Source organism: Aegilops tauschii, chromosome 3 (genome assembly GCF_002575655.3).
Source record: "Aegilops tauschii subsp. strangulata cultivar AL8/78 chromosome 3, Aet v6.0, whole genome shotgun sequence".
Lineage (NCBI taxonomy): Eukaryota > Viridiplantae > Streptophyta > Magnoliopsida > Poales > Poaceae > Aegilops > Aegilops tauschii.
This window is the reverse complement of record NC_053037.3, coordinates 225,859,656-225,883,925: the sequence shown is the minus strand read 5'-3', so window position 1 is coordinate 225,883,925 and position 24,270 is coordinate 225,859,656. Positions and strand designations below refer to the sequence as shown.

The 24,270-nt window shown below is 50.1% G+C and overlaps 1 protein-coding gene across 1 annotated transcript; it reads right to left on the bottom strand.

Moving 5' to 3' along the window:
* Window positions 1–1,558: 1,558 nt before the first annotated feature.
* Window positions 1,559–2,359, bottom strand: LOC109770918 (uncharacterized). The gene has a single exon (XM_020329635.1). It carries the CDS (start codon window positions 2,357–2,359, stop codon window positions 1,559–1,561), a length of 801 nt encoding a protein of 266 aa, XP_020185224.1.
* Window positions 2,360–24,270: the final 21,911 nt, after the last annotated feature.

The window sequence follows — 24,270 nt, the reverse complement described above, 5'->3', positions numbered from 1 at the left end:
AATTCGGGGTGCCGAACTTATATATAAGGAGTGTTCGGTCTTTGCTGCCATATTGCGGGGTGATAAGCAGCCCCTGGAGAATATGAAACATACAAAAGAGTACCGATGTAGCTAATAAGCAGATCGAAATGAAATGGAATAAGGGGCAAGAGCCAAAAAACTAGGCCGCACATCATTTTTATTATAGCTGAATGGATACGTCAAGGCGTATCTTATACAAATAGTGTGATAAGCACCCGGACTATTTAACATGCCGGGATCAAGAGGGTGCAGCGTGCGGGTCCTGGGAAATAAGTAAAAATACCGTCGAGAAGAACGTATGGAAGTTACCCTACACACCTATGTTGTATGCCCCCTTTGTATGCCGATCCTTCATAAGGGCTGGTGATTAGGCTCGCGGGAAAAGGAACCTGAAACAGAAAGGAAAAAGTGTGTCCGGGGTCGGTCTAGCCGAACTGTAGGTCCCGGGTTAGCTAGTGACTCTGTCCAGGTCCATGGAATTTCGAGTGCGTAACTATGTACGCGTGGTACGAATGCCACTACTTCATCGGGACTGGGACGGAGGCCAAATTGCTAGTCGAGCTCTTGAAGAGCCTTGCTGTCCTGCTGTAGTGTAGTTCGGAACTTCTTGATGGTGTCCAGGGGCTCGGCAGCCGCACTATGGTGCTGCTTGAGAAGGCCGCTCTGTACCTCTGCTGCTAGGGCGGTGGTGTGCTCCTCTGTTCGGAGGGAGCGTTCCGTGTTGCCATTGACTGTGATGACGCCGCGTGGGCCGGGCATCTTGAGCTTGAGATAAGCGTAGTGTGGCACTGCGTTGAATCTAGCAAACGCTGTTCGTCCGAGCAGTGCGTGGTAGCCATTGCGGAATGGGACGATGTCGAAGATTAACTCCTCGCTTCGGAAATTGTCCGGAGAACCGAAGACCACTTCCAGCGTGATTGAGCCCGTACAGTGGTCCTCGACGCCTGGTATGACTCCTTTGAAGGTAGTCTTTGTTGGTTTGATTCGTGAGGGGTCAATGCCCATCTTCCGAACTGTGTCTTGATAGAGCAGGTTGAGGCTGCTACCACCGTCCATTAGGACTCGTGTTAGGTGAAATCCGTCGATGATTGGGTCGAGGACCAATGCGGCCGAACCTCCATGACGGACACTGGTTGGGTGGTCTCGACGATCAAAGGTGATCGGAAATGACGACCAGGGATTGAATTTGGGAGCGATGGACTCTACCGCGTAGACGTCCCTGAGTGCACGCTTACGCTCCCTTTTGGGGATGTGTGTAGCGTATATCATGTTCACTGTTTTGACTTGAGGGGGGAATTTCTTCTGCCCCCCAGTGTTCGGCTGCCGGGGCTCTTCGTCCTCGTCCTCACTTTGTGATCCCTTTTCCTTGTTTTCGGCATTTAACTTGCCAGCCTGCTTGAAAACCCAACAATCCCTATTGGTATGATTGGCTTGCCTGTCCGGGGTGCCGTGTATCTGGCACGGACGGTCGAGTATGCGGTCCAGGCTGGAAGGTCCTTCATTGCTTCTTTTATAGGGCTTCTTCCGCTGGCCGTACTTAGAGCTCAGCGGGAGAGGCAGCGGTGGTGGCTGCTGCTTCGGCAGCAGTACTGCGTCGGGTGGCGCGGCTGAGGGGTCGCGACCGGAGCAGCGGGGGGTCGGGGGGCCCCCTGCGGGTGGTGCCGGCGGCGAGAGCGGTGTGGATGGCCCGCGCCTTCACCTGCTTCATTCGCCGCTCCTCCAGCCGGAGGTACGCAACGAACTTGGCGAAGGAGGGCTCGAGGATGAGGGTGAGGTTTGCCGCGGCGTTGCCGAAGTCCTCGTTGAGGTTGGCGCTGAGCGTGCTGAGGAGGAGATCATCATCAATCTTCGCGCCAATATTGCAGAGCTCGTCAGCGAGAGTCTTGAGGCGGCGACAATAGTTGTCGACGGAGGAGTTGTCCCGGTGGCACCCAAAAACCTCTTGCTGTAAAAAAGCGAGACGTTTAAGACGATTGTCGGTGAAGAGCCTGTTCAGCTTGGTCCACACAGCTTGGGCTTCATCACCGTCCTTGACGACCGTCTGAAACGGGTCTGGCGAGATGGTGAGGAAGAACCACCGGATGAGCGTGGTGTCGATGGTGGACCATTCATGGATGTCGGGGATGAGGCCGGAGTCGACGGAGCCGTCCACATGATCGATGAGGTGGTACTCCCGGAACACGAGGGAGAAGTACGTCTTCCATGCGTAGTAGGAGGAGTCCGTCTGGGAGAGACGAACCGGAACCCTCTCATAGATCTTGAGGTTGCGGATGTCGGTGATGTCGGGAGGGTTGGCATCGGCGAACGGGTTGGAGTTGATGGTGAAGCCGGATGACATGACGGTTGAGGGATGGGGCGGCTAGGGTTCGGGTTCGGGTCGGGTTAGGGTTTTGGTGGCGGCGGCTGGTCGAGTGGGTGGCGGCGGGCGGCAGCAGGGTGGTGGGGTGCAGCAGCGACTTGGGGAAAGCAGCAGCGACAAGAGGAGGTGACAGCAGCGGCGCTAGGGTTTGTTGCTGGTGGTGCGGTGACGGTAGGGGGTCGGTGGCGGTGCGGGCAGCGTGCGGGAGTAGCGTGGTGGTGGGGAGGAGGGTGGGAGCAGCGGCGGTTGGCACGACAAGGGCGCGGGAGGCGGCGGCTGGGGTGGCGGCGGCGGCGCGGAGGAGACGCTCGGCGGCGGCGGCAGGGCGGAAGCAGGTCGTAACCTAAAAAACTGATACCATGTATGATATGAGAATTGCACGATGTATCACTCAGGTGCAATCACACGTATATATCATGTACAACGGTGGACCGCGACCTCCACTATACAAGGAAACTAGGAGGTGGGTGCAATACACAATATGCACAACACATATATTCAACACGGCCGTCCCCGCGCCGAGTCCCCTGCTTCGCCTCCTACCTTTGTGCACACGGGAATGAGCGCCTGCCACCAGCGCCATCGTGGGCCGCGTGAGCCAAGGCCTCGCCCAGCGGTGCTACCTCCGTCCAGCCCAGCACCAGATTTGGCCCAAGGCCTCTTTGGTGAGCATCCCAGCCGCACCTAGTAGTTTCAGCCTATGTCATTTTTTTCTTGTTGCGATTTTACTATTTATCCAGAGACACCAGTTTTGCAGAAAAGTCCCTAGAGTTCATGCATTTAATATCTCACAAAACATGCATCAGATTAAAATGTTTTAAATATGTAAAATGCTTAGAATTTCATGTAGGTTAATAATTTCCAACTTTCATGCATGATAAAAATGTTTAAATTGATGTTTGCATTAGTTTGCATAAATGACATGTTAAAATGGTTTATTTCATAACTAAATAACCGTTGCTCCGAATTAAGTAAACTTTGTATATACTAGTAAGGTACACGTGCATTGCACTCATGAGATTTGGTATCCAAATTATGAATAAATACCACATTATACCATGTAAGCTTTGATTCATATATGAATGGTGTAGATGTTCGTTTAATTCTTATAGTTCACCTCATTCAAAATCAATTAGTTTTATAAAAAATCTATTTTAAGATTCATGGGGTTGTGCATTGTAAAGAATAAAGTAAAAACAAAAAGTGAAAATTCATTTAGAAAAAAAAAGTTTGGGCAATTAAGATATGGAAGATTCTAGAACACAGGAGAAGTGCTTGTGTTTTGAGGTTTGTGCACTATGCTTAAGTTCAACCACGGAGTCTTCTAGATTGTACATGTGGCAGAATCTGGTGGAATGTAGATGATATCCAACGGCCAGTAGTGCTCAGATTTGCCATCTCTGTAGTGTCGGATTGGCTTCATCCAACGACCAACTTTCAAAGTTATTCGCACACTATATAGGGGTATATGTAAACGGGGTAGAAAAACACATAGATTAACATGGTGCACTTACTTTGCATGCTTAACAAAAAAATATGGTTTAGGGAAGAATAGTACCAAATCCAAAATATGCACATGGTGATTATCCGGAATTTTTATTTGTTATTTTTGAACTAATTTAAACTTGCATAGATGTGTAGTTTACATATGCTTCACCTCTTGCCATGTTTAACAACATTTAATATTGTTGGGTACATAAACGGGAGAGAAATAAATAAATGAATGTGGTGTTTCGTCAATGTGCACCTCGTTGCATATTGAGCTCCACTTAATTTGTAGTATTGTTTGATGCACTTTGCCATGCCATGCCTCATTAAAATGGACATGCATCATACTTGATTGTGCATCATGCCATGGTAATGATATGTGTGTTTACTATGTTGTTTGCTTCTTTCCGGTTGTGCTTCTTCTCCATAGTTCCGGTAACGTTACGATTGTGAGATTCGTTCGACTACATTGGTTCATATACTTCATGGATTCGGTCTTCTTCCTAGAGGGATTTCAGGCAAGATGATCATTACCCTGGATATCACTACTATCTTTGCTTGCTAGTTGTGTCGATGCTATCGCTATGTCGCGCTACCTACCACTTATTTATCGAGCCTCCCAAATTGCCATGATAAGCCTCTAAGCTTTCCACCATCCCAGCAAACCATTGTTTGGCTATGTTACCGCTTTGCTCAACCCCTCTTATAGCGTTGCTACTTGCAGGTGCAGTGCATTATGTTCCTTGATATTGCGTTCCTAACACGGTCGGGGTTTATGGGCCCCCTTGACAGGTCACTTTGATTAAAACTCTTCCCGCAAGGACCAACCTTGGTTGTACCACTTTCCTAATGTTGTGGAATTGTCACGTCAGATGTCCTAGCAGAAGGACTTAGTCGTGCAGCCATCGCAAATAGGGTTTGCTTAAAGGGGTTAAACGGGACAAAGGAAACGAGGAGTTTATACTAGTTCGGCCCCTTGCGGTGAAGGTAAAGGCCTAATCCAGTTTGAGGTGGTATTTCTTATGTCTCGATTACCAAGGAGCGAATAGGCTTGACCTAGCTTTCGATCTGTTGTTTCTTGTCGTAAGCCACCGCCGGGTCGTCCCTTTATATACACAGGTTGACGCCCCGCGGCTCACGGAGTCCTGGTCGGCTCATACGCAAGGTGTCCGGCTCGGTGACTAACTATACTTGCCTTACAATACAAGTCATACACATATGGCGGTTTACACCTATGGGCCTTAGCCGTCTTTGGGCTGGGCCCTTAGCAAGTCTGCTTCATGGATCGCCATCTTCAGCATCTTCATGGGCCTTGTCTTGATGATCCGCCATTGGTATAACCCGGCCCTTCCTGGGCGGGTCATATCCCCAACATTAGGCTCCATGTTGATTTGAACTTGTTCATGTCAATCTTCAACACCTAGAAAAAATCATTTTCACTTACTCTTGCGAGATCTTGTAACCCGCCATGACATCATCTCCTGGGATTGTGATAACCCGCCATGACGTCACATGTCAATAATATTACACAAGGCCCAAATCTTACTAAATCTTCTCTTTTAATGAACCCGCGAAAATCGAGGCGTTTGCGCCGTCACATATACATTTTTTGGTCTCCTCGATTCTCGTGCAATCCACTTATCCTTCCAGCCTTATAAATAGGGCTAGGGGTCTCTTTTCACTCTCTGCCCTTTGCCTTCTCGTCTTCAACCTTTCTCTCCCTTACGACGCATCTGCGCATCTGAATACCACCACCGCCGACCTTGCCAACTTCCTCGACCCCGGCCGTTGCATCAACCAGAACGAGACCAGAAAACTGCGGCGCCTGTCCATTGATCAGTGGATCCAGTAAGAACCTCTCCTTTCTCCACTGTAGATATCTGTTAGGGTTTTCTGAAGTTCTTGGAGTTCGTCGTCGTTCTTCATCATACCTCTGTTTGATCCTTTCTTCGATCCAAAAATAGCTTTGAAATATGCAGAAACGGTTGCCGTACGTTCCCTTAATTACTGAACATGCTTCCTAGATCCAGAAATCTTGCCAATATATTAGCTCTTCCGATGCTGCGATATTAGGTTTTGATTTTATTTTCTTTTTGAACAGCGCCAGATCCGAAATTGACGGCCCCAATCTGTAAAACCTGTTTATCCAACACTTAGCAGAATTTGCTCTTGACAGATCTTAAATAGCAGTATTCTCATGGCGGCTTACATCACCGATTATAACTAGTCATATGCCATTAGGCCCAATTTAAGCCACCAATGTGAACATATGCTGCAGCGTTTATCTCCGGCTTTAACAAATTAACTTAAACCGACAATGTTTCTTTTAGGCTTCTTCCTTTACAATGCCGAAGATAGTTACCTCGTGTAATTGGGTTCCTTCCACTGTCACTGAACACACGCTCTTCGATTTTGTCAAAGTCGGCTTTTTACCAGCAAAAAACAACCTGCACTGGAGCGCTCCCACACCAGGTGAAGAAACACCTCAGCCACAAAATTGCAGATGTTTTTACTGATCACATGAATCGGGGCTTCTGACCACCTGGATCCAAATTTTTCCGATATGTGTTGCACTTCTTTCAGCTTCATCCCCAAGACATCGGGCCCAATTCCGTGTCAAACATCTGCAGTTTTCAAGTTTTCTGTGAAGTATACCTTCAAGAAGAACCCAACGTTGAACTCTTTAGGGAATATTTTTATCTGAACTGCCAGAACAAATTTACCAACGGACCCAGGTTAGAACTTGGCGGAGTCTTAATTAAACGGAGAAGAGATGCTATCTTCCCCTATGCTCACCTGCCGAGTCACCCCAAAGATTGGAATCAAACATGGTTCTATTGTAAAGATACTTCTTCGGCTGATGAGAATCCATGGCCAGGTTATCGCACTAAACGGCTCAACCCCAAATATCATCTTCCCGAGCGGCTTACCACAGCTGAATGTGCGAAGCTTGCACCCACCATTGCAAAGGTCAAGGCTCTGCTGGGAAATGGTTTAACCGGTATTGACTTGGTTCGATGCTGGGTTTCTTGGAGAATCATACCTTTGAGCCGCCGTTCCGGCTTAATGTGTACTTATACGGGTGATGCAAAAGATGCACTGTGCTACAGCTCCATGCGTTTAACAGATAACACAATCAATGAGATGATAAAGACCCTTCTTAATGAGAGCCTAGAAAGCTGCAGCAAAGTGGGACTGAACCCTTTCTGCACACTTAACCCGCCACCAGCCATGAGTCTCTGACTTATTTGTTTTTCCTTATCATTCAAATGTTCTATTAACTCAACCTTGATGACTCTCACAGGCTAATTACGCTTTCTAGAAGAAAGAATATGACCGTGAAGCTGCCAAGAAAGCCAGGGCCAAGGCAAAAGCCGCCAAGAAAGCCACCAAAAAGAATAAGAAGAATTAAGTGCTTTTGAGATGTTTGAACTGGACGACAGTTCTGAGTCGGAGGTAGCCCTTGACTCCCTTGGCTCCTTTTTCAATTATCTTATTGACACTGATTATCGTCAGATGACACGGGGGCCAGTCAAGCAATCGAAGAAGAGGTAACTATCATTTCCTCCGACTCAGCGCCTTTGCCAGGACAGAAAATTCGACGAGTAACCCGGAAAGTAAGCTTTCCACACCCCTTAGCTCATTCAGATCCTCACTTTCTTTTGAAGCAACAGCAGCACGAGAACCGCTGACAAACTCAGACCAGCAGAGGTGGAGAGTTATCCTCTGGTTTACCAAATACTCTAGTTCCTCAGAAACATCCAAACGAGGTCCCTCTGAATTTAGACTATTTTTATCCTCTGGCGGGTCTTATTCGTCAGCCACTTAACTCTTCCGATTCAAATTATCAGGGGATAACTCATTCCTCTTCTGGCGAATCATCGCAGACCCAGCTGCCAGCCTTCAAAACGGCCCCTGTGTAACAATTTTTATTTTCCATCACCTTATAATTTTATGCTTATACTAACCTCCCACAACCCTTTGCAGTGGAAAAACAAAGCCTAGAAAGAAGGCCAAGGTGACCAAGCTGGCTGAAGACCCCGAAGTTCATGAGCCGGAGCAGCAAATTACAGCATCTGAGGCCTCCGTACAATGACCAGAAGAGCCTGTCCATGAAGTTCCACCAAAAATTCCTGACCTCTCCAGTGAACACACAAACGTCGATCCTTTGAACACTGAATCATCAAGCCCACTTAAACCGCCAGAAACACACTATGAGGATGTAATGATCCCTGGCACCAGCTTTCAAGAGCCGGGAAAACCTACTGTCTTGGCCAAGCACTCCGCCAAAGAGAAGATTATTGAAAGGCGGAAAGTGAGATTTGACATTGCCAATTATTCTCAACTAAGCGTCAGTGAAGTACTCTCTGGTTATCTCAACGAAGTGCATACCAGCCGCGATCTTGAAATTGACATGGTTAAACAGATGCATCAGAAATATGAGGTATGAACTCCGGCTTGATAAATTATGCATATCCTGTCAGCCCCCAAGTCTACTTTGTATAATAGAATAGAATATGCTATAGACTTAGAATAGCCATGAGTATAAGAGCATCTTTGGTGAATCCTTCAAAAGACGGTTTTCACCGTCAGAGTTTAAACCGGATCTTTAATGATTAACCTGGCATCAGTAGCCCCCAAGGGCCAGTTTAATCAGCATGAATGAACCGGTACTTGTTCATCATTGTTTATAAATCAAACTTACTTGTGTAGCCCCCATGAGCTGGCTGTGGTCGTTTGCGGCACAACCGGGTCATCATAAAGTAGCAATAAAACACGAGCAATATGCATTAGCCCCCATGTGCCAAGTTCTCTTGCTTGCGAAGTGCTTGGGACTTACTCATGTTTGTCATTATATGAAGAATTTTTTTCTGTACGCATTAGCCCCCAAGTGCCAAGTGTTGTCACCTAGCTTTCGATCTGTTGTTTCTTGCCCTAAGCCGCCGTCGGGTCATCCCTTTATATACACAGGTTGACGCGTCGCGGCTCGCAGAGTCCTGGCCGGCTCATACACAACGTGTCCGGCTCGGTGACTAACTATACTTACCTTACAATACAAGTCATACACATATGGCGGTTTACACCTATGGGCCTTAAGCCGCCTTTGGGCTTTGGCCCTTAGCAAGTCTGCTTCATGGATCGCCATCTTCAGCATCTTCATGGGCCTTGTCTTGATGATCCGCCATTGGTATAACTCGGCCCTTCCTGGGCGGGTCATACCCAATAGTCATATCCCCAACACCTAATAACAACTAAAACTTGCATATGGACTTTCCGGACCCCGAGGATAATTAATCAACAACCCGGGCCAGTGCTCCTCATGAGTGTTGGTCCAAACTAGAGCCCCTTGCAGCGCACCACGGGGAAACTCAAGGACAGGTTTTAGTTGTACGGAATGCTCATCCAATCATGGCCTGATTTCAAGATACGCGCGGCTCCTATCGGGGTGTCAGCACGTCGGGAGGTCTTGTTATTTGTTTTACCATTGTCGAAATGTCTCATGCACTGGGATTCTGAGTTTGATCGGGTTGTCCAGAGATGGAGATTTGCCTCTGCGGATCGTGAGAGTTTGTGATGGACTAAGTTGGGACATCGCTGAAGGGTTTAATATTTTTGAGAGGCGTGCCCGCAGTTATGTGGCAGATTGGAAATTTATAATATCCAGTTGTAGAGAACTTGACACCAGATCCGAATTAAAATACACCAACAGCGTGCTTAACCGTGATCGTCTCTCTTCAAGTTAGTTCGAGAAGAGAACACGATGGGGGTATGTTTGAACGTAACTAGTTCAGGATCACTTCTTGATCATTACTAGTTTGTGACCGTATGCGTAGTTACTATTCCTACTCTGGTACTCATAAGTTAGCCACCATACAATGCTTAGTGCTTGCTGCAACCTCACCACTTATCCATTCCATACCCATTAAGCTTTGCTAGTCTTGATACCCATGGTAATGGGATTGATGAGTCCTCATGGCTCACAGATTACTACAACATCAGGTGCAGGTACAGGTAATGCGATGATCTGACGCAAGAGCTATGCGTGCTTGTTTTGGAGTTCTTCTTCCGCTTCTTCTTTGATCAAGGGATATGTTTCGGGTCGGGAGCCTGGGATTAGCAGGGTGGCTGTCATTCTTCTTTTTTGTTAGATTTCATCCGTAGTCGGATCCTGCTCTTCTGTATGATGATTGCTATGTATTGATGTATTGAAAGCACAAGTGCTCCCTGGGTGATTTTGGTAATTAATGTCAACGTATCTCTTGTTGGACTAACCTTTTCATCTAGTACATTTCAGAAAGTTCAACAAAGGCATGGCATGGACAAGAGGATGTGGAACCCCTTCAAGTTGCTAAGGACAAAGATTGGCAAAAGCTCAAGACTCTTCATTTCTATTTTACTGATCCAGGATCACATTGAGTCCATAGAAAAGCCAATACTATTAAAAGGGGATGAGGTATTGCTTATTGGTCTACTTGCTCAAAGTGCTTAGTGATATGCTCCAAAGCCCTCAACCACTTTCTCAATTCCAAATATGTCCAAACCCAAAGTCAAACTCGGCCCTACGATTTGATCTATCCGGCGGCACCAAGTTCACTTGACATAGCCATAGCCAGAAACCCTAATCAGTTCAGTCTCACCGAGATCGGATTGCAAACTCTCTATTTCTTGTTGCAATTATTTCGGTCTCACCGAAATAAGCGATTGGTCCCACCGAGTTTGCAATGCAAACTCTCTGTTTCCCTTCATAACGTTTTGGTCTTACCGAAGTGAGCAATCGGTCCCACCGAGTTTGCCTGACCAACTCTTTGTTTGCTCATTACTGAAATCGGTCCCACCGAGTTCATGCAATCGGTCACACCGAGATGAGGTTTTGCCCTAACCCTAGCACATCGGTCACACCGAGTTGATCATCTCGGTCCCACTGAGAATCCTAACGTTCACATTTTGAACTGTATCGGTCTCACTGAGTTCACCTATTTGGTCTGACCGAGTTGGGTCAAATGTGTGTAACATTTTGTGTGGAGGCTATATATACCCCTCCACCCCCTTATCTATTCAGGAGAGAGCCATCAGAACGTGTCTACACTTCCACTACTCATTTCTGACAGAGAACCACCTACTCATGTGTTGAGACCAAGACATTCCAATCCAACCACAAGAATCTTCCCCAAGTTGCTTTCCACTCAAATCATCTTTCCACCATAGCCAAATCTATGAGAGAGAGTTGAGTGTTGGGGAGACTACATTTGAAGCACAAGAGCAAGGAGTTCATCATTATCACATCATCTATTACCTTTTGGAGAGTGGTGTCTCCTAGATTGGTTAGGTGTCACTTGTGAGCCTCCGACAAGATTGTGGAGTTGAACCAAGGACTTTGTAAGGGCAAGGAGATCGCCTACTTCATGAAGATCTACCCAAGTGAGGCAAGTCCTTCGTGGGTGATGGACATGGTGGGAGGTTGCTTCTTCGTGGACCCTTCATGGGTGGAGCCCTCCATGGACTCGTGCAACCGTTACCCTTCGTGGGTTGAAGTCTCCACCAACGTGGACGTACAATAGCACCACCTATCGAAACTATGCCAAAAATCTCCGTGTCTCCAATTGCATTTGCACACTCCAATCCCGTCCCTTTAGTTTCTTGCAACTTACATGATTTACTTTCCGCTGCTCATATACTCTTTCCATGCTTGCTTGAAATGTATTGTGGATGCTTAAACTCGTGCTAAAACTCCACCTCAATGTGAAGAATTTAAAAACTGCTACTTATGCTTGTTGAGGTTCTAATCACCCCCCTCTAGACACCTCTTCTCGATCCTTTCATGTATTCATGATGTAGCTTGTGGCGAGTGTAAGCCTTTATCTTGTATTCTCATCTATTCTGTACATGGTATGTTGTAATGATATCCACCTTGCTATGCGCTCGAAATGCGGCTGTGCCCCAATCATGAGTTCATCACGTGATTGGGATAGAATCACATCTTGGGCACTACATGAGAAGTGTTTGTTTGGCGTTCCCTCCGACAAATTATGTGGTTTCTTTGTGTCCCACCGGGGGATAGAGGCCAACCCTGACAAGATCAAGGCGATCGTGCAGATTCAAGAACCCAGGACAGTCAAAGATCCGAGGCTCCTAACCGGATGTGTTGCCGCGCTGAGTAGGTTAATTTCCAAGTCTACTGAGTGTGCCTTGATGTTCTTCAAAATTTTGAAGAAGGCAGGGCCAATGAAGTGGACCCTGGAAGCAGAAGCACCGCTGCGAGACTTGCAAGCCTATCTTTCCTGTGCTCCCACCTTGGTCGCTCCTAAACCACAAGAGTCGTTGCTGTTGTACTTATCGGCAACCAATCAAGTGGTTAGTGCAGCGCTGGCGGTGCAGCAGGAAATAGATGAAGAAGAAACCGCAGCTACTGTCCCCTCCAGAGAAGAAAGTCAACCTATCTCGGCAAGGTCGGGTGCAGATCAGGAGAAAGAAGAGCAGGATAACAAAGACGATTCCAAGATCATGGCAAAGAAGAAGGTGATGAAACGGCCGGTGTAGTTTGTCAGGGGGCTAGATCAAGGTTCTCTGGCATGCAAAAGTCGATCTTTGGCCTCATCATGGCCTCGAGGAAGCTGCGCCACTACTTCCAAGCCCACGCGATCACGGTTGTCACTCGCTTCCCCTTGCAACATATACTGAGGAACCCGGAGGCCACTGGCAGAATAGTTGATGGGCGTTTGAATTTTCAAGCTTTGGTGTGAAGTATGAGAGTACGTCAACCATTCAGAGTAGAGCACTGGTGGAGTTCATCGCGGAATGGACGCCAACCCCAGATGAGGAGACACCAAAAACAGTTATCCCCGGCAAGGAGGCCCCCTGAGAGTGGATCATGTACTTTGATGGCGCCTTCTCACTACAAGGTGTAGGAGCTGGCATGCACCTTGTCGCACCCACTGGAGAGCACATCAAGTATGTAGTCCAAATGCATTTTCCCCAGGAGAAAGCTACCAACAACACTGCAGAATACGAGGGACTCCTTGCCGGGCTCAGGATCGCAATAGAGTTGGGAATTAAGAAGTTGATCATTTGTGGAGATTCGCAGCTTGTGTTGAGGCAAGTGCAAGGATTACAAGAGTCCATTGATGAAGGCATATGTGGAGGAAGTGAGAAAGCTGGAGGAGCATTTCGATGGATTGCAAACAGAGCACGTGCCACGTGTGGAAAACAATGTTGCCGATTATCTGTCAAAATGCGCTGCACAAAAGCTTCCTGTGGAACCAGGGACTTTTGTTCTCCACCCACCTGACTCAACCCTTAGTATCCCCGACAACAATGGCCAGAAAGAGGAGGAAACTGGACTCCGGCAAGCCTCTCCCGGAAGAGCTTCCCGAAGCCCCCGACAGAGAGGTTGGCGGGAAGAACTCGACTTCGTCTGGTGAGCAGTACCCTCCCACTGAACTACCAGTTCTCGCGGTTGTGATATGCGCTCCCACGAACGAGGAGGTGCCATTGATCCTTGTTGTCGAGCCTCGGACTCCGACTTGGGGACGGCACATAGTCCATTACCTCCATACAGGAGAACTTGTCGAAGAGAAAGAAGAAGCTGAAAGAGTAGCCCGGAGGGACAGTATGTATCATTTTGTCGATAACACGCTGTACAGAAGGAGGCCCAACGGTATGAAATTGAAGTGCATTTGCCGGGAATAGGGGAAGGAACTTTTGGCAGAGATACACAAATGCATGTGTGGCTCCCATATTGGATCAAGAGCCTTGGTTGGAAAAGCTTTCTGGCAAGGTTTCTACTGGCCCACGGCCCTCCAAGATGTAATTGAGCTAGTCACCAGATGTGAAGCCTGCCAGTTCCACTCCAAGAACATCCATCAGCCTGATCAAGCACTCCAGACGATCCCTTTAACGTGGCCATTTTCGGTCTGGGGGCTCGATATCTTGGGCCCGTTCCCCCGTGCTACAGGGGTTTTGAATTCTTGTACGTGGAAATCGACAAGTTTACATAGTGGCCAGAAGTTGAAGGATTGGTGTGCCGCTTCGAGTACCTACCAGAGTAATCACTGACAATGGTACCCAATTGACAAGCCGCGCCTTCATGCAATATGTTCAAACCCTCGGAAGCAAGGTTTCATTTGCCTCTGTTGCTCATCCCAGGAGCAATGGACAAGCTGAGAGGATGAAAGCTGAAGTGCTGCAAGGACTCAAGACAAGAACTTTTGTCAAGCTGCAGAAGTGCGGTAGATGCTGGATTGACGAGATGCCGGTGGTTCTTTGGTCCCTCCGTATGACACCAAATCGAGCTACCGGCCAGATTCCCTTCTCCCTAGTCTATGGGGCAGAAGCAGTGATCCCCAGGAAACTCATATACGGGTCACCTCGAGTATTTTCCTACGATGAAGTAGAGCAAGAGCAGCACTGGCAGGACAATGCCGTGCTCCTTGAGGAGAACTGTCTCCGGGCTACGACGCGTGCTGCATGCTACCAGCAAGCCCTGCATTGCTATCACAGCCGCGGGGTTCATGCCCGGAGCCTTGAGGAAGCGACCTTGTCCTTAGGCGTGTTCAGTCTGCCAATGGTGCAAACAAGTTGACGCCGAAGTGGGGAGGCCCTTACCGGGTAGTACGAGTCACCAGACCCGGCGCAGTCCGGCCGGAGACCGGAGAAGGCATTCAATTTCAAAACTCATGGAGCATTGAGCATCTTCGTAAGTTCTACCTGTAAGGCACGACTGTCGGGCCCTTCCTGGAAGCCACCCTTTTGTACAAGCATTGCCGATGCGCATGTAACCCTTTGTACAAAGCCAGGTGCAGACCCTGAGCACAGACAATAAAACGAAGCGCTGGGGGCCCCAACAACTTGCATGCATGCATAGCATAACATGAACTTGCCATGGCCATGTAGATAAGATCATATGTTGCTCTATTTTCCTCTGCACTATCTGCAGGGCTCTTGCCGCGGACTCAGTCCCGAAAAGAAGAAACGGAAACAAGCCTACATATTGATCCCCGACAAGACAAATAGATAAGTTCCTTTTTTACCCATACATGTCTCTGTAAGAAGAAAACTTGTGCCTAGAAAAACCTCGTCACCTTTGAAGCATTTGTGCTCCCATCCCTTGACCCGAACGTTGGTTCGGTCAAGATGGTTGTAGTGGATTTTGACGGAGAAGGTTCGACGAGGGGCTGGTCCCCTTCCATAGTTTTGAGCCCGGCAGGCCAAGCCCCGTGGCAACAAACAAAAGGCACCGGCAGGATAGCTTGCCGGAGAAAACTAGTTTACTTAAAAGTATAGAGGCACTCCTCCTCTGCATGGACGTAGTACATGCACAAGTGCCCGGCAAGACCGTCTTTTCTCATTAATATGCGGATAAAGGCGTACAAAGCTTACAGAGTACAAACATGGATAGAAGAAATTACATATTTGAAACTAAAGTTTAGCAAGCGCCTACATATTTTAGACTGAAAAAAGATAAGTGCCCTGTAATCCCTTTCTTGTCCCTCTCCTCCTAGGAACTATAGTGGGAGTTGAAGAGGGCAAAAGGAGTGCCTGGACAGAAGCCCAGCCTGACCCCGTCAAGGCCTACCGGACGCAGCCTAACAAGATCGGGAGGGCGCGGACGAAGGTGATGGGTGGAGAGAGTGGCTAGGCGATGCCCTGGTCGCCGCCACTAGGGCCAGCAAGACACGGCAGGGCGAATGAAGGCGGAGTCCATGGGGAAGCCTACCAGGGTCCAGCTGGAAGGCTGCTGGAGGATCCGGAGACACAATCCACACCCAACACCCCAGCAAATCGCCTTGCCGGGGAGGAGATGCAGGTGTAGGTAGTGGTGCCACCGGCCTACCGCTGACGGTGACGGTGCGACTGGCGTTCAGCCGGATTCGGAGCCGTCGTCCTCCCCATTGGCATCGTCGTCATCGCCGTCACTGTCCTCGTCATCGCTATCGCTCGAGGAGGAGGTTTCGTCGTCAGTTGAGATCTCCTTGCAGCACCCTAAGCGAGCACCCGAACGCTCGAAGACCTTGACGGAGAGCAGGATGGCATCCATTAACTTGAAATGAAGAACGTGCCTGGCTGCCAAGCTGTGGGCACGGGCGAAGGTCTATCAGCCACGCCGGAGAAGCATGACATGAGGAGCGGGGAACTCCACGTCCGCCTGCATGCTGCCATTGCAGCAGCTCCTCATGTGCAGCCTCGGCCCCGGGGTAGGGAGCCAAAGACGGCTGCACGGGGCCCGCGCAGCTTGACAATAATCTCCAGCGGCTGGTTCCCGACATGGCCTTCGTTCGGGTCCTGAGCGGCCGGAGGAGGTGCGATCAGAACGTCGCCCCGTCCTCCTCGACCCCGAGCACCATGATGACCATGTTCTCATCCTCTCCCGCCTTCCCTCGTGGAGGGCTCTGCCCCCGCGTCCCCAACAGGAGGAGGAAGGCGCTGTCGAGCAGAAGCCCTCGTCGCCACCACTGGGCTGCCACTACGCCCTCTCCCCCTCAGCATGATGGACAAATAATATCAGAAGGAAGGAGGAAGAGATGGGTGTGATCCGGCACCACTCCCACATTCTCTTTTATAGGCAAACGAGACCGGGCCTGGCTCCTCACCCAGGGGGCAACTGCCCCGATCCACCAATACAACTCCTCTGCCTCACTAACGGTGCACGGAATAGAGATCGACCTCCTGCGCCTATCCGTGGCGCCTGGCTTTCTGCCTTGGCACTCGTTCTCGTGCCCTCCGTGTCCGCCACCAATCCTGCGCAACGCATGCGGCATACATGGCGGAAACGGCAGGGGCAAGGGAATTAGTGGAATGGCGGTTACCGCCCCGTGAACGTGGGACATGGGTGACCCACGGATCATGACATAAATCTCCCCCACGATGTCTCACACGACGCACGGAAAAACCGGAAACAGACTCAAGCACATGTTAATGAAGAAGCAAAGAAAATATCAAGAAAGAGGAGAATATTATCGTAAATGCCCTGCCTGTGTACCTGACAGGGCCTACCCCAACGATGCTCGGCAACACACTTGGACCAGGCCAGGGGGCTCCTGTCTGTGCAACAAACCTTCAAGTATGTTGCCCGGATTGTACACAGGCTCAGTGGCAGAGATGCAAACTTCATTCAGTATTAAAGACAAGAACCAAGCCAGAGAGAGCTCTTTGAGAAATCAAAGGGCGGATCAAGAAGACCAACGCAAGCCAAGAGAACAAGATATCACTAAGGAAAAACCTCCCTTGCCGGGCAGGCGAGCCTGGTCAGGTCGAGGCCACCCCGAAGACAAGTCCCAAGACTTCCTCGGCAAGGATTGCCGGGGCCGCTGGCGGCCTGCATTCCCGCCAAGACTCCACCGCTCCACTGCATCGCAACACAAGTCATCCAGCGGTGCGATGTCGAGCCCCCAGATAGCTAAGTGGCTGTCATTTGGCACCTGCCAGCCATCTAGTTGGAAGATCACCTCTATATGGCACCCGTCCAGAGGCATGTCAAGCAGACAGGTGGAAGGTGACTAAGCGGTGCGGAAGGCCTGCTGGGCCGCATCCACAACGTGACACCTAGCAATGCATTCAATGCACTTTGTCCTAACTGCCAGAGTAAGGTATGGTACACTATTAGCTATCACATCACTGGATAATGACCTTTTTCATTGTGGTAACCCCTTAGCCTGTAAAAGGAGGATCGTAGCAACCTTAGAAAGGATTCGGACCCTCGGGTACTCACACGCGCGTAGCTGCTCTCCCCGAGGCGACCTTACCGGGCTTGAGCGCCGCGCGTTCTTCACAGTACCTCCATCCTTCCACCAAAGTAGGAGTAGAGTTTTACGCTTCTCAGCGGCCCGAACCTGGGTAAAAACCACTAATGTCATCACTGTCGTGCTGTCCCATGACCTCTGATGTTTGTGCAATGTGACCTCCCCCCTACCGAACCACAAAGGGGCTGATGGCCCCATAGGTGGCCGTGTTCTACCACGATAAATGCAAAAAAAAGGTTGACAAGCCTGACTATCTACAATACCCTCCATAGGAACCAGACCTTTATCTGGGATTCCCAAGCTAATCGTCGAAGCCCACGAAGAACTACTAGTGAGACTGAAGTCTCTCTGCAAAAACATAAATTAAGAAAACGTGAGTACAAATGTACTGAACAAGACTTAGATCATAACTAGCTACATATGCATTAGTATCAACAAAAGTGGAGGTGGAGTTTAACTGCAGCAAGCCAGCTTTGACTCAGTGACTATCCTCTACTACCACTACCAGTATTTTCTTTGAGGTGAGAAAGCGCACACGGGTCCACATATTCACCATATCAATACATGACTATGGATTCGCTTCCGTCTCCCTACGAGAAGGCCATCCGTAGCACTCACTCTTATCTTGCACATTTTAGAGTATCCACATCCAGTTATCTATGAATAGTGTAAGCTTTCAAACTAGTCCATATCCGCGGACGCGTCTATTCGAATAGATCATTAACCCTACAGGTGTGTACTTCTTCACACATGCTCTCACCACTTATCTCCGTTTACAAGACATGTACTCAGCAACCTTCAAGCGGAAGCCCAGCGAGGGTATCGACCACGACCTGACTAATCACACAAGACTCTTGTCCAGGTTTCTCGCCTATTTGAGTTCCATCCGCAAGGAAGTCCGGCCGGTGTTTCCACTATGGCCCCAAACGATGTGTGTAGGTTCCCGAACCCACCAAATGGGTGCCTCGGTACACCATCCATGGTGTATCTACCACATCATAGCCCACCCCTAGGGTCAGCGCTACACACGGCCTCTGATACGTCTCCAATGTATCTATAATTTTTTATTGTTCCATGCTATTATATAATCTATTTTGGATGTTTTATATGCATTATTATGCTATTTTATATTAGTTTTGGGACTAACTTATTAACCTAGAGCCCAGTGCCAGTTTCTGTTTTTTTCCTTGTTTCTGAGTTTTACAAAAAGGAATAGCAAATGTAGTCCAAACGGAATAAAACTTTCGCTATGATTTTTCTTGGCCAGAAGACATCCACAGAGCTTGGAGCGGGGACAAGAAGAGTCCTGAGGACTCCACAAGCTCTCAGGGCACGCCCCCTAGCTTGTGGGCCCCACGAGACTCTGCCAGCCCTAATTTTTGCTCTATTAATTCCCAAATATTCCCAAACCAACAGAAGCTTCCACAAAAATACCTTTTCACCGCCGCAAGCCTCTGTTTCCGTGAGATCCCATCCTGGAGCCTTTTCCGGCATCCTGCCGGAGGGGGATACGATCGCGGAGGGCATCTACATCAAATCTATTGCCCTACCGATGAAGCATAATTAGTTTACCACCTACAGGTCCATAGCTAGTAGATATATGGATTCTTCTCTCTCTTTGATCTTCAATACGATGTTCTCCACGATGTTCTTGGAGTTCTATCCAATGTAGTATTCTTTTGCGGTGTGTTTGTCGAGATCCGATGAATTTTTGATTTATGATCAGATTATCTATGAATATTATTTGAGTCTTTACTGAATTCTTTTATGCATGATTTGATATCTTTGTATTTCTCTTCTAACTATCGATTTGGTTTGGCCAACTAGATTTGTATTTCTTGCAATGGGAGAGGTGCTTAGTTTTGGGTTCAATCTTGGGGTGTCCTCACCCAATGACAAAGTAGGGGTAGCGAGGCATGTATTGTAATGTTGCCATCAAGGTTAAAAAGATGGGGTTTTCATCATATTGCTTGAGTTTATCCCTCTACATCATGTCATCTTACTTAAGGCGTTATTCCGTTCTTATAAACTTAATACTCTAGATGCATGCTGGATGGCGGTCGATGTGTGAAGTAATAGTAGTAGATGCAGACAGGAGTCGGTCTACTTGACACGGACCTGATGCCTATATTCATAATCATTGCCTTGGATATCGTCATAACTTTGCGCTTTTCTATCAATTGCTCGACAATAATTTGTTCACCCATCATATTATTTTCCTTCAAGAGAGAAGCTGTCAGCGTTCTGGGAACGGGGGTCCCAGGACTTGCCTACCTGCGGCCCACGGCGTGGCTCTGCGAGCGGGCTCGTACGGCCCATCTTCATCAACAAGGCATTCAAGACCCTCGCGAGGGGGCAAGCCTCGTGAGGCGGACGACACAAGACCTCCTCGGGAGTGGCCTCACCAGGTTGGCTCACAAGGGGTGGAGAGTTCAACGCAAGGCAAACCTTGCGAGGTTCCAATGACGTGAGCCATGACGTTCAAGATCAGGCGGGCGCCAGCGCGCACAGTGTCCTTGTTTCCCCTTTGGTGCAAAGGAGGCAAGCGCAGGCGCGGAGTACCGAGGCATCAAGCAAAGGATTCCATATCGGTGCAACGAGACCAAGACCAGCAGGACGGCAAGACGGAGGTCACCATGGAGCCCAAGGCGGCGTCACCACCAGTGCCTTTTGCAGGCGAAGACTGCTTTTGTCAGGATAAGCTGTACTAGTTGTCCCCTTTCGAATTGGCCGTTGTTGGCTCCCTTCCCGCTCAATATTTGGGGAGAGGACCAGGGCCTCTATAAATAGGGCTAGCCACCACAGTAGGAGGCATCTGATCTTGAGCCTATCCTTAGCCACACACCGAGCACAAGAACACCTCAACCTCAGGAGGTTGTTCTTCCCCTTGTACGGTTCATCCAGAGCCCAAGAGGCAATCCACCACCACCAAACTGGAGTAGGGTATTACACCACAACGGTGGCCCGAACCAGTATAAATCTTGTGTCCCTTGTGTTGCGAGTTCGTTGAGTTAGCCCTTGAGATCTTAGCGAAGCTAGGACGTGGATCGGTACGGAGAGATCTCCGTGCGCACCCCATTCTTCAAACCTTGAGGGTTTTGCCGGAACCAGTGATCCGACATTTGGCACGCCAGGTAGGGGTGCGCCGAAGCTTCCCTTCCGTCGCTCCGCGTCCCGTCGCTTCATCATCTCCATGGCGGACGCACGCCGCGCTCGCGCCGAGCGCCGGGCTGCCCTCGCCACCCGCGTTGCTAAGACGGCTCCCGATGGCGGGCCACCCCGTCGTTCTCCGCCGCCTGCCACCAACGCCACCACCTGCCCGGCGGGGAAGGAGCAACAAGCATCCTCGTTGCACCCCTCAGTGCGGTAGGACGGCCGCATCGCCACTCTGTCGCTTACTCCCGCTGGTTCGTCGTCTCACGCTCGTCGCGCTCCCATGAACGCACGGGCCACGCTCCTCATGCCGCACGAGCTCCTGCGCTACCGCCCAGTCGACGACCTCTACGAGGACTGGTTGGACCGCATCGCCGAGCTCGTCGGCGCCGCAAGGGGCTCCCCTGCACCGTCCCCCTCGCTGCCTCGTCCACCGCCAGCTACGGGCGACGTAGCTCATGGGGCACCTCCACCGCCTCTGCACCAAGACGGTGCCCTGGCGCCAAGGCGCGCGGCTCCGCGGCGCGACCCACCGTGTCCAGCACCTGCGCGTGAAGAAAGAAGTTGTCAAGAAGTACCTCGAACGCAAGAGAATGCTCCACCGCTCCTCGCACCGCCACGCCAGGATCGCTTGCTTCGGAAGGGCCCCGCGCCGCTTGCCGTGGCGGTGCGCGGGCGCCCAGACCAGACCCCACCTCCAAGACGGGCCCCGGTGACCACAACCGGCTGCCGCGCCTTCACCCCTGAGCTGCGTAGCGTCGCCTGGCCGGGCAAGTTCAAGCCGGATCTGCCTCCTCGCTATGACTGTACCCCCGACCTCGCGGAGTTCCTGCAGCTCTACGAGGTGAGCATCGAGGCGGCCAACGGCGACGAGAAAGTCATGGCGAACTGGTTCCCCATGGCTCTCAAGGATGGTGCCCGCTCCTGGCTCCTAAACCGGCCTCCAAGCTCGATCTCCTCCTGGAACGAGATGCGCGACCGTTTCGTTGCCAACTTCCAGGGCATTCGCGACTGCCCACCGGCCGCAGGTGACCTGCACCACGTCAAGCAACAACCAGGAGAGACCCTCCAGAAGTACATCCGGCGCTTCAACAACGTTCGCCTCAAGATCCCCAAGGTGACGGACAAGGCCATCATCTCCGCGTTCTCTGATGGCATCCGCAACGTCAAGATGAAGGAGGAGCTCGCCATCCACGAGGAGATGTGCACGTCTCTGGAGCTGTTCAACCTGGCGACCAAGTGCGCAAGGGACGAGGAGGGGCGCCTCTCCCTCCTCGAGCTCCCGGCTGCAGACCCGGAGGAGAAGAAAGCCAAGGGCAAGGACGTGAAGCGCAAGGGAGCAGCAGTGACAAAAATGGTGCACACTTTTCTAGGACATCATAAGGTCACTGGATTAAATCATATGTTATTTGCATTTGGACATTTAAATGCTATAAAATATTTTAAATGTCCAAATAATCATAAACTAAAATGTTTACTGTTGGATATACTCTAAACAGTAGCCATGAGTAGTTTCATGATTTTTTAGAATGTCTAGGTATTTTTAATAAAGCACTGAAGCTACAGAAGAAATAGAAAACTGAAACAATAGAAAAGAGAGAGGGAGAAAGCACTTACCTAGCGCTCACCTGGCAGCCCATCTGGCTGGCCATCCCACCTGGGCTACCTGTCGCCTTCATCCTCACGCCAGTAGGCGAGGGCGTGTGGCCACCGCGCGCCGGCACGCGCCCGAGCCACCTCCTGCTTCCGCCGCTTCTGGAGCCAGCCCCGAGTGCCACGCACTCCCCCTTGTCGGTGGCAAAACTGGCGGATCTCGGGTAGGGGGTCCCGAACTGTGCGACTGGGATCGATGGTAACAGGAGACGGGGGACACGATGTTTACCCAGGTTCGGGCCCTCTCTATGGAGGTAATACCCTACTTCCTTCTTGATTGATCTTGATGAATATGAGTATTACAAGAGTTGATCTACCACGAGATCGTAATGGCTAAACCCTAGAAGTCTAGCCTATGTGTATATGGTAATGAATGTGTCCTATCCGGACTATGCTCTCCGGTTTATATAAACACCGCAGAGATCTAGGGTTACATGGGGTCGGTTACATAAGAAGGAATCTTCACAGCTGGTCGCCTAGCTTGCCTTCCACGCCAAGGAGAGTCCAATCCGGACACGAGTATGGTCTTCGGTCTTCATGTCTTCACAGCCCGTCAGTCCGGCCCATGGATAGCAGGCCGGACGCCCGAGGACCTCTTAGTCGAGTGCGTGATTGTGTACGCGTGGTCCGAATGCCACTACCTCATTGAGATTGGGACGGAGGCCGAATTGCTAGTAGAGCTCTTGACGAGCCGCGCCGTCCTGTTGCAGCGTAGTTCGGAACCTCTTAATGATGTCCGAGGGCTCGACAGCCGTACTATGGTGCTGCTTGAGAAGGCCGTTCTGTGCTTCTGCTGCTAGGGCGGCGGTGTGCTCCTCTGTTCGGAGGGAGCGTTCCGTATTGCCATTGATTGTTATGACGCCGCGTGGACCGGGCATCTTAAGCTCGAGATAAGCATAGTGTGGCACTGCGTTGAATCTAGCAAACGTCGTTCATCCGAGCAGCGCGTGATAGCCGCTACGAAAGGGGACGATATCAAAGATTAACTCTTCGCTTCAGAAATTGTCCGGGGAACCGAAGACCACCTCCAGCGTGATTGAGCCCGTACAACGGGCCTCTACGCCTGGTATGACTCCTTTAAAGGTAGTCTTTGTTGGTTTGATTCGTGAGGAGTCAATGCCCATTTTCCGCACTATGTCTTGATAGAGCAGGTTGAGGCTGCTACCACCGTCCATCAGGACTCGTGTTAGGTGAAAGCCATCAATAATTGGGTCGAGGACTAGTGCGGCTGAACCGCCATGGCGGATACTGGTTGGGTGATCTCGACGATCGAAGGTGATCGGGAATGATGACCATAGATTGAATTTTGGGGCGACTGGCTCTACCGCGTAGACGTCCCTAAGTGCTCGTTTACGCAACCTTTTGGGGATGTGCGTAACGTATATCATGTTCACCGTTTTGACTTGAGGGGGAAATTTCTTCTGCCCTCCGGTGTTCGGCTGCAGGGGCTCTTCGTCATCGTCCTCGCTCTGTGATTCCCCTTCCTTATTTCCACTGTTTATCTTGCTAGATTGTCTGAATACCCGGCAATCTCTGTTATTGTGGCTGGCCGGTTTGTCTAGGGTGCTGTGTATCTGGCAAGGACGATCGAGTATGCGGTCCAAGCTGGATGGTCCTCCGCTGCTCATTTTATAGGGCTTCTTTCGTTGGCCGGACTTGGAGCCACTGAATCCGGCATGAACTGCAGTGTCATCGGTGTTATCGCCATTGCTTCGGCGTTTGTGTCTGTTGTGCCGGAGCTTGCCGGTGCTGCTTTTGGCCTCGGAGGGTCCTGTTTCATTGGTTGTGCCTGTACTGCGAGCCAGCCAACTATCTTCTCCTGCGCAGAAGCGGGGTCATAAGTGCCGTGAGGGCTGCCAT